The 10,714-nt window shown below is 46.0% G+C and overlaps 1 protein-coding gene across 2 annotated transcripts in view; it reads right to left on the bottom strand.

Annotated features, from left to right (window-relative positions):
- The window catches only part of ZFP28 (ZFP28 zinc finger protein), an 18,001-nt gene extending 12,698 nt beyond the window's left edge, over positions 1 to 5,303 (bottom strand). The window contains exons 1-2 of one of the 2 annotated variants that reach the window (XM_023516505.1): positions 5,078 to 5,303; positions 4,568 to 4,659 (exon numbers count right to left, since the gene is read on the bottom strand). In XM_023516505.1, the coding sequence (XP_023372273.1) occupies positions 4,568 to 4,659; positions 5,078 to 5,303 (318 nt within the window). The remainder of the gene's footprint in view (positions 1 to 4,567; positions 4,660 to 5,077) is intronic. The other variant, XM_012808566.1, reaches the window with a different exon arrangement.
- Between the last annotated feature and the right edge of the window lie 5,411 nt (positions 5,304 to 10,714).

The raw sequence follows: 10,714 nt of genomic DNA on the forward strand, positions 1-10,714 counted from the left end.
AAAAAAAAAAAAAAAAAAGATTACACAATGATTAAATGCTTGAGCTAGTACTTGAACCCAGAAAGTCTGGCTCTGTAGTCCATGTTCATAACTATATTTGCCACTCTGCTTCTATTAAAATAGTTCACCCTGACAACAGCGGTAATGTTTAATATTCCTTTACCCAGATAGTAGAACAAGATCCATTAGAAAATAAGATGGTTTAACTTGGCGCCTGTAGCTCAGGTGGCTAAGGTACCAGCCATACACCAGAGCTGGTGGGTTCAAATCCAACCCAGACCTGCCAAACAACAATAACAACTACAACCAAAAAATAGCCAGGCGTTGTCACGGGTGCCAGTAGTCCCAGCTACTCAGGAGGCTGAGACAAGAGAATCACTTAAGCCCATGAGTTGGAGGTTGCTGTGAGCTGTGATACCATGGCACTCTAGCCAGGGCAATAGCTTGAGGCTCTGTCTCAAAATAAATAAATAAATAACATGGTTTTCTGATCAAATAAAAACAAACTTCCTCTAACTGATTTCTGGGTCAACCTGCTTACTTCTGGAAGACACAGAACATTCTCAAATGTTTAGGTCCGTTCTTTCAAGATAAATATGTAGATTCCAAATGGGTTTCATATTTTCACACTGTACCACAGAGGTATACTCATATTCATACAGGCATAGAATCTGCACCATATGAAAGCGTTTGATTCAGAGATTTAAATCTTACTATGTATATCTGCTGCGTGTGGCATGTTCATAATCCCAGCTACTCAATAGGCTGAGGCAAGAGATCACTTGAGCCCAGGAGTCAGAAATTGCAGTGAGCTATGATCACACCACTGCACTACAGAATGAATGACAGAGAGACAGAGTCTCGCTTCGTTGCCCTTGGTAGAGTGCCATGGTGTCACAGCTCACAGCAACCTCTAGCTCTTGGGCTAGGCGATTCTCCTGCCTCAGCCTCCCAAGTAGGTGGGACTATTTTTTTGTTGCAGTTTGGCTGCGGCCAGGTTCAAAGCTGCCATCTTTGATATATGGGGCCAGTGCCCTACTCACTGAATGACAGGCACCGCTCAAAACCCTGTCTCTTAAAAAAATAAAATAAAATATGTGAGATAGAGATAGTAAAAGCATGCAAGCTAACAAAAACCAAAAGCAACTGTATCCTTACAGAAAATAATGCTTTTTGTTAAAATATATATATATTTTGAGACGGAACCTCAAGCTATCCCCCTGGGTAGAGTGCCATGGCATCACAGCTCACAGCAACCTCCAACTCCTGGGCTCAAGAGAGTCTCCTGCCTCAGCCTCCCAAGTAGCTGGGACTACAGGTGCCCGCCACAATGCCTGGCCATTTTTTGGTTGCAGCCATCATTGTTGTTTGGCAGGCCAGGGCTGGATTCGAACCCGCCACCTTAGGTGTATGTGGCTGGCACCTTAGCCGCTTGAGCCACAGGTGCCGAGCCTTGTTAAAATTTTATAGGAAAAAAGTAATAAAAAATACTTTATAGGGAAAATGTATTAAAAAGTTTTTGGTTCAATCCAATTCAGTTAGTTAATGTTTAAAACATATGAATAAAAATCATTTGTAATCACTATTTTTCTTAATGAAGTTTACTTTTCATCAAAGCATTAATTTTTGAGGTATGATTGCTGTTACATCCAAGAGTAATTTTATAAGTACTCTGTTGGGGAAACCCTAATCCAGCACAAGGAAAGAAAAACTTATGGGAATGAATTTATAGCAAATAATCAGGGAATAAGTATATTTTTAGGAATAAAAATGATTATCCTAACACTATACTAAATGGCAAAACATTGGCCACAAGAGAAGTTTAAGACTATATTCAAACATTCACCCAACAAATATTTTCAGTATAAAGTATTGGTACAAAACTGCCTGAAATCCCCGCCTATGAAGTAAGGGGATGAGACAAGAGAAAACAAGATAAATTAAGTAATATGCAGTTGATATATTGAACAACTTGGGATTTGAACTGTATGAGTCCACTTACATGTGGATTTTTTACAAACAAACATGGATAAAACATACAGTAGTCTCAGGATGCAGAGGGCTGACTTTTGGGCAGACTGCAGGACTTGAATGGGAACAGATTTTGGTACACATAGGGGCCTGGAAAGATTCCCCATTCATACTGAGGGGATGATGACTCTATGTAGCATGTTGAAACGTGCTGAAAGAAAAAAGTAAAGCAGGGAAGAGGGATGTGAAGAACTGAGGGTAAGAGGTTTTGAATTTTAGATGGGGTGATAAGGAAAATAAGACTGCAATTTTTGAGAAAGAAAAGAGAGCCATGGCGGAGTGTAGTCACAGACATCACAGGTAACAAGGAGCCAGTTCACATAGGGCCTTTTCAGTTATGGTAAGAATTTTGGCTTTTATCCAGGGAAGCCATTGGAGGGTTTTGAGCAGAGCCTGACAAGAGCTGCCATGTTTGAGCAGACCCCTCTGGCTGCTGTGTTGAGAAGGGTCATGGGGAGATGAGCAGAAACAGGAGGAGGTCACTGGGGCACAGAGTCAACAGACAAATAATAAGAGATAGGAGGGCTTGGACCCAGGCGGTAGTGGTGGTAGGGAAAGGGAGTGAGGTATGCTGAAAACCATCAGATTCTGGACACAATTTGATAATAATAGAACTAAAAAGATGTGTAGCAGCTGGGCCAAATAAGGGAGGAAAGAAACAAAAAAATAATGAAAAGTCTGTTGGACCGAGTAACAATGAAAGCATGAAATTGCCACAAACTAAGATAGAGACAGCATGGGAAGGGCCAGTTGATGGGGAAATTCCAGGACCTCAGGCCTGGACAAGTTGGGTTTGGGTCACCTACTAGATATCCACATGGAGGAGCAGAGCAGGGTGCACAGGCCTGGGCTCAGAAAGGATGTCTGGGCTGGCAAGGTGAAGGTGGGGGAAGCTGGCACATGGACAAGAAGCAATCTGATCTCCCCAGGGGAAGTCACATAGAAAAGAAAGGGCTAGCTTCTTACCTCCGGCCACATACACCTAGGCTGGTGGGTTCAAACCCGGCCCAGGGCAGCTGAACAACAGTGACAACTGCAATAGAGAAAATGGCTGGGTGTTGTGAGCACCAGTAGTCCAAGCTGCTTGGGAGGCTAAGGCAAGAGAATACTTTTAGCACAAGAGTTGGAGGTTGCTGTGAGCTGTGACGCCACCGTACTCTACTGAGGGCAATGTGATGACACTGTCTAAAAGGAAAAAAAAAAAAAAAAAGAAAGAAAGAAAAGGAAGGGCCAAGAACCAAGCATGGAGCACAGCAGCAGTTCAAGGTCAGGCAGACAGGGAGGAATCACAACACAAACCAAGAAGTCAGGAAGGTGGGAGCAAAGTCAGACCAGTGAGAGCATCCTAGCAGCCAAGGGGAAAGGTAGCCCACTGAGGGGCATGGATGAGCTATTTTGGGGACTGGCAGCCCCCTGCTTTTGGTTAAGTTTTACTAGAACACAGCCCTATCATTCATTCACATGTGGTGTCTGGCTGCATTATTTCTGCAAGGCAAGGGCAAAGAGAGGTGGCTACAGCAGAGACCTCCAACCCCTAACACACCCACTACGTTGGACCTTTCAGTGAAAGTGTCAACCCATCAGCTATTTCAAATACCAGCGGAAGTCAAAAACCACCTAAGAATCAAGCACTGGTTTGGAGACATGAGGAGCAGTTTGGGCAGGATGATTGGAAACTGGTTCATAGATTTATGATTTGTCAATCCTTTATGAGATGTGGTCTGCAGAAACAAACACAACTATTTATTAGCATTTTAAGAAGTCACCAAAATGAAGTGGGAAAAAGCCTTCAGAAAGCCTTGGCCTCCATCTAGTCAACAGGCAGTGAGCTCCTTGACAGCAGGGAACAGGGCTCAGCCATACCGCCCCACCTGCACAAAGTGGGCCCCAAACAAACCAGGTTACTGGGGAAACCACCACGTCCCCCCAGGAGGACATTTCCTCTCCATGAGAGTCCCTCTGAGAAAAGCGGCAAGACGGAGGAGCTTAATCATTTCATCCACCAAGAATGGACACTGAGTTGGAATGAAGAGAAAGGAAGGGAGACCCTGGACATTTAAATCTCTTCTTAGAACTCAACACTCGCTGGAATGCGAGAAAATGGAACCAGCATCCAAAACGAGTTTCGCTCTCTCTCTCTCTCTCTCTCTCTCTCTCTTTTTTGAGGCACAATCTCACTTTGTTGCCTCCGGTAGACTGCGGTGACGTCATAGCTCACAGCAACCTCAGACTCCAGGGCTCAAGCGATTTTCTTGCTTCAGTTTCCCGAGTAGCTGGGATTACAAGCGCCCGCCACAACGCTCAGCTATGTTTAGAGGCGGGGTCTCTCTCTGGCTCAGACTGGTCTCCAACTCAGTGAGCTCAGGCAATCCGCAGGCCTTGGCCTCCCAGAGTGCTGGGATTACAGGCGTGAGCCACCACGCCCAGTCACCAAAACGGGTCTCTGAAACGGAAAACTTTTCAGAGAAAATAAACCTTGTGAAGCCCTGAAAAGCAAGGCTGCATTTCAGAGAGGCGAGAGGACACGCTAACTCACCTGTGACATGGCTTTCGGGTCAGCTCCCGTCCCTGCGGCTTCCTGCGTGTGGCTTCTCTCCTGGAGAAGGGCAGTGTCCCTGCAAGGCAGAACTGGAGAAGGAAAAGAGAAGCTACAGACCAGGTGTCCACCATGCTCGCAGGTCCCGGGTCCAGAAACGCCCCTTCCTGCAGGAGCAGGGCGGGCCCATGTGTAAAGGCAGGTAGTAGCTGTCATGACCCTCCCTCGCGGCTGTCACACCCTGGGGAAAGGGTCCTTATCTTTGGGAGCCTCAAAACAGGGCCTGGTTATAGTGACCCTGGGCAAGTCAAAGCTCCTCCTTCTACTGCTGTCTGGTGCTGACTCAGACGAACTGCCACATCTCTGGGTTCCGCCAGCGGCCGCTGGCCTCGGAGCCCTGAGACACCGTGCTCCAGCACCTGGTCCCCGAGAGCCCAAGCCCTTCACGTTCCCATCCTGAGAAGATGAATTCGTCATTGCCTGTCGACTGGGCGCGTACACCTGTCTCACCTCTGCGCTCCGACCCCGTGGTCATCACTCCTCGCCGGCCTTTAGAACGGAGGCCACTCCTGGAGCGCGGCCTTCTCCGGGCAGCGCGAGTGAGGGCGGCCGGAGTCCCCGAGGTTTGGCCTCCGCCCACCCTGGGCTTTGTGCAGGGTACGCCGCGACCCAGGAAGGGCCCCGGCCCGCGGGCGCCCGCTCTCGCTGCCCCCCGCATGTCACCCAAAATGCGCATGCACGTCTAGGGGCCGCGCAGCTCCCCCCCAAGGCCGGCAGCTAGCAGACACACTGCCCGCCCCTGGCTCATAGTCCCGCCCCGCCCTTGGTTTACTGCACCGCCCCGCCTCCGTTTCACAGTCCCGCCCCGCCCCGCCCCAGCGCAGCCTGAGCCGCAGGCAGTGGGCGTGTCTTCCGCGCTTCGCCCGCCGGGAAACGTAGTCCCTAGCATGGAACTCAAGCTGCGAGGCGCGCATCCGCTCCCGCGCCGGGACCGGTAGTTCTTGGTCCCTCCTGGTCAGCGGCCGGCCCCTTTGGTGGTAGTCAACGCCAGGCTAAGCCTGGTCTAAAACCCAGGCCGCACTGAGATGAAGAACCTCGCTCCAAAGGCTTGCAGGAATCGGAATCGGAATCGGGTTTATAGGGCGCAGGCGCCTCAGCTGGACCCGGCATGCGGCAGAGCCGGAAAAAGTGGACGCTGGGAGGAGGAGGGGCAGGTGCCTCGGTCCCGGGTGTCGGCAGGGGCGAGAAGGCGACAGGCCATCTAAGACCCCAAGGAGGATTTTGAGGAAGATGCGTGTGGGATGGGAAGAGGGACGTGGTTGTGAGGTTGGTTTGAGGCCTTCGGCGTCTGCCTGGCTACCCGGTCCTCCAGAAAGTCAGGCCACTTGTGGAAGTGACGGACGTGCAGATCAGGGGTGTCACCAGTCTTCCCTCAAACTGCAGCCTGGGCCGCTCCCTTGTGTCACTCACTGTCGTCCCCTCAGATGGGGCTGTCCAGCGTCCCAGTCAGAAAAACCACCCCGGTCACCTTTTAAAGCCCCGTTCTTGACGCGAATCGTGATCTCGAGCTAACTGGTGTTTTTCTCTCCTGTACAGGTTTCGAGCCATCCCTCCCCGGGGTCTTGATAAGTTGAGGGCTTTGTCCTCAGAGCTGAAAGACCCCCGGAGCGGAGGGCCTTCTTCCAAGGTGAATGACCTAATAAGGGCACAGGCAGGTCACACTGGGACCACACATCTCCTGACTCTTGGTTTGTATTTCCTCTGGTCTCATGGCCTGTACCATGTGTCTCAGACTTAATCACGAATGTGTGCAATTGTTAGGCTTCTTGGAGGTTTCGTTGCATACTCAGACCTCCATTTTGTATTTCCACAACGTTCTCAGATTTCAAATAACACTTTAAAATGGTCTCCTCTTGGAACTGTGCTTCCGCCATTTTCTTTGATGGTCCTGCCTGTCACATGATGAAACTAGCCTTCATTTGATTATTCCATCATACTACCATAAACCAACTTTGAAGACTAATACGTAATATAGAAAATAATTTTAAAAATCAATATGTGTGTACATTTTTTGGCACCCTAATACCGGAAAAGTGGCACCCCAGCCAGCTTAGCGGAGCAGGGCCTGGGGGACCTGCCACTTCTGTCTTGGTGGCAGCAGCCGGCAAAAAATCCGGCAGGTTGGGGCAAGCGGGGGAGCTTTCTTCCCCCAGAGGCTCCAGTAGAGCTGCTGAGGACCTGTCAATCAAGGGAAAACTGGTCCCCATCCCTGATTGGTCCATTTTCAATCCTGCTCCTGATTGGTCCATTTTATAGACCAATCACAGCTAAGCTATTACACCTATATAAGGCCCTGAGCAGAGAGCCTGGGGGCAGATCATTGCAGACCTTCCAGGAAGATAGAGCAGAAGAACAAGACTTCAACAGACCAGAGCTGCGGTGCTTCTAGTGCTGATCCTGCTCTACAAAGAGGCTTGGCCCTTTGCTGATCTCTGCCCTGCAAAGAGGCTTGGTCCTTTGTAAGAGCTGTAGCACTTCCGCTGCTGATCCTGACTTACAAAGAGGCTTGGTCCTTTGTAAGAGCTGTAGCACATCTATCCTGCTCTACAAAGAGGCTTGGTCCTTTGTAAGAGCTGTAGCACATCTATCCTGCTCTACAAAGAGGCTTGGCTCTTTGTAAGAGTTGTTTTCATAAGAGTTGTAACACTTGCATCCTGCCCTGCAAGGAGGTTTGGTTCTTTGAGCTGTAAATAAAACCTCACTGTTCATTCTATGGTCTGTCAATTCATTCATCGAATCATCGAGACCAAGAGCCTGGAAATCCAGTGTTAAAAATCCGGTATCAACCCACCCCATATATCTATGGTTCATATTCACTATTCATTTTCAGATGATATACTTACTATTCTGCCTCATGGCATGTTGCCTTCTAACTTCACCACTGTTTATAAAGGAACATATGACTCTCAGATCACTTCATTGCCTCACTGTGAAATGAGTCACTTGTGGGAACAATGTTTATAATGATAGTGTAAAAAGGATTCATTCACTCCTTGAATGAAATGGAAGAGTACAAGGAGTAGTCAAAGGAAATAATGCAGAATAAATGGGATTATAATAATCCAGAGTGCCACATTGGCTGCACTCACTTCCCTATCGTCACTTCTTTTCAATGGAAATGTCCAGTGAAACCCATTTTCCTTAAAATTATGCCTATTACTGAAAAAATAATTTGAGCACTTACAGAGATGGCAACCAAGTCAGACTTGGTAACAACAATAGCCCACATTGTCAATTCTAAGTGTGGCCTCTGTCTTTCACACCAAGGATTCTTTCTTTTGTTGTGCACCCTTTAAACAAGAATTGGATTAACCAAGGATAGGGGCTGCCACACACTGTGTGGGTCAGAGTGGGGTGTTATGCCCAGTTGTTCTATTTTGGCTGGTGTTGGTACTATATATAGCAGCTACAAAGATAGGGAGTTCTCCCCTTCAGATAAACCTGCAGGTTTGCATGGGTTGTAAAGGAAGAGAGTGCTATCCAGTTGATCTGAGCTGTGGTACAAAGGATTCTACCATGGAGTCCTTATGAGTAGAAGGATCCAGTTTAGTTTGAAAGACTGAAAGCAGAAAGCCCAACAGAGGAATCTTATTCAAGGCCCATTTTTCTTCCTCTGAGAGAGTTCTCAATTTGATTCTAGCCTATGTTGGAGATTAAAGACCAATCACAGAATCTGACCTCACTTCCACAGATCAACTTAACTAGAGAACTGTATGGACCCAGCATGTCCCAACATCAGGTGGAAGACAGACATCTGGGAACAGGCAGCTGGAGCATGTAAGGGTGCAGCTTATTCTGCCAGTCAGTGCCTACTACCATACACTGCTGTTATTCTCCAACCAACTACTGACCTCAGGACTTTGGAAGTCTTTCAGATCCAGTGATGTGTGAACTGTTAGTCTTATGTTGTATTTAAGAGTCATATCCACTTCTTACTGTTGGGGAGTACATGGAATTAAAATGTCAATACGTTGTACATTCATGAGAACAAATCAGGAAAAGAACCTAACAGAAACATGAATCATGTCAGGTCTATGGAGCAGAGCAACAGAAATTTATACACCATCTTTGAGTCATAGCCAAAGGATGACATTCAACTCCCTCCTACATTTCAAGGAGTATCTTATTTGATGAAAATGAACCATATGCAGACAAGTGGCAACACACTGAAGTTCATGAAATAACATGCGAATAATCCCTTGCCCACAAACAGCCCAGGGAAGTTTCTATATGCATGATTTCTACCTGTAAAAAAAAAAAAAAAGAAATGTGTTTTTGAAAAATTTATGTTTATGTAGTTATAACTATGTCATCATATCCCATATTTAAGAAAATTACATTTTTGATTCATAAACTGAAAGACATCTTGGCATATACAAAAATCCAGCTCTTTTTCAGGAACTGTAATCTACTGGACAGATTTTCCATAATTTACTTAGTTCTAGACATTCCACATTTTTCACAATTTTGTAACATATACTAATGTATCTGTTTCTGCACTTGTACTTTTTGAGAAGATAAACTCCTAGATGTAGAATTGTGGCAAAGGGTGATCACATCCAAAATGCTGACAGGTAATACCTTGTTGCCCTCCAAAATGGTTTTTCTCTTATTTGCTCTCTCAATATATGAAAATATGGTTTCTAACATCTGCAACAGTACAGGATGCGATCCCAACTTAACATTCTCATTAAGTTCTTGTCAGTTTATGTTCACAGTACTGAAGACTTTGAAAATTATCTCATTAGTGAGGTTGAGAACTTCCTCTATTTTATTTTACTGTTTTAACTTCATCCAAGAGTTGCTTTATTGATATGCTTTACCAGACTGCATCTTTGCTGATTTCAAACAGCATGTTTTCTAAGAGCTCTTTTCTTTCTTTCTTTTTTGTTTTTTCTTTGAGACAAAGTCTCACTTTGTGGCCCTTGGTAGAATGTTGTGGTGTCATAGCTCACAGCAACCTTAAATTCTTGGGCTCAAGTGATTCTCTAGCCTCAGCTTCCCAAGTAGCTGGGACTATAGGCACCCACCACAAGGCCCAGCTATTTTTAGAGACGAAGTCTTGCTCTGGCTCAGGCTGGTCTCAAACCTGGGAGCTCAGGCAATCCACCTGCCTCAGCCTCCCAGAGAGCTAGGATTACAGGTGTGAGCCACCACACTGGGCCTACAGCTCTCTTTTGTGCTGTATGTTTGAAACATCTCTCAGCCAGTAATATGCCTTTTAATTTTGCACACAGTATTTTATAGCATGAAACATGTTTAAATCTTCCACATAGTCTGAGCTATCATTTTCTCTCCACAGATTGTGAACTGTGTTCTGCTTACCAAAGCCTTCCTAAGCCTAAAGGCATAGTACTAATAACATTCTACATTCTCCTTTACCATCCTACAATTGTTCCCTATTATGTCTTTAATCTGTATAGGAAGAACTTTCATTCTGTGGGGAATGGACTTTATTTCCAGTTGGATAAGTACCAAAGACCATTTAATAAAATGCATACAAATATTTTTGCAATATTCTAAACTCATAGCTATATCTTTTTCAAAAATGTCTTTGTGATGCCTAAAGAACACTCTACATCAGTGGTTCTCAACCTTCCTAATGCCACAGCCCTTTAATATAGTTCCTGTGGGTCACGACCCACAGGTTGAGAACTGCTGCTCTACACGATTTTCAGAACAAAACTGTCAATGTAAAAATAACCTACAGGGATTTTGACTGAAAAAAAGTGTAGGCTTGGCACCTGTAGCTCAGTGGTTACAGCACTAGCCACATACACCAAAGGTGGGGGGTTTAAACCCGGTCCAGGCAAGCTAAACAACTGCAACAAAAAAATAGCCAAGTTTGTGGTGATGCCTGTCATCCCAGCTACTTGGGAGGCTGAGGCAAGAGAATTGCTTAAGCCCGAGTTGGAAGTTGCTGTGAGCTGTGATGCCATGGCACTCTACTGAGGGTGACATAGTGAGACTCAAAAAAAAAAAAAAAAAAAGAAAAACGTAAGTGTAGATACCTTTAAAATCTGAAACATCCATCTAGGAACATGAATTTTCATTTATTCAGAGAATCTGTTCTCCAACAGTAGAAGC

The sequence above is a fragment of the Otolemur garnettii genome, unplaced genomic scaffold (genome assembly GCF_000181295.1).
Source record: "Otolemur garnettii isolate 467f Iridium unplaced genomic scaffold, OtoGar3 scaffold00091, whole genome shotgun sequence".
In the NCBI taxonomy this organism is placed as follows: Eukaryota; Metazoa; Chordata; class Mammalia; order Primates; family Galagidae; genus Otolemur; species Otolemur garnettii.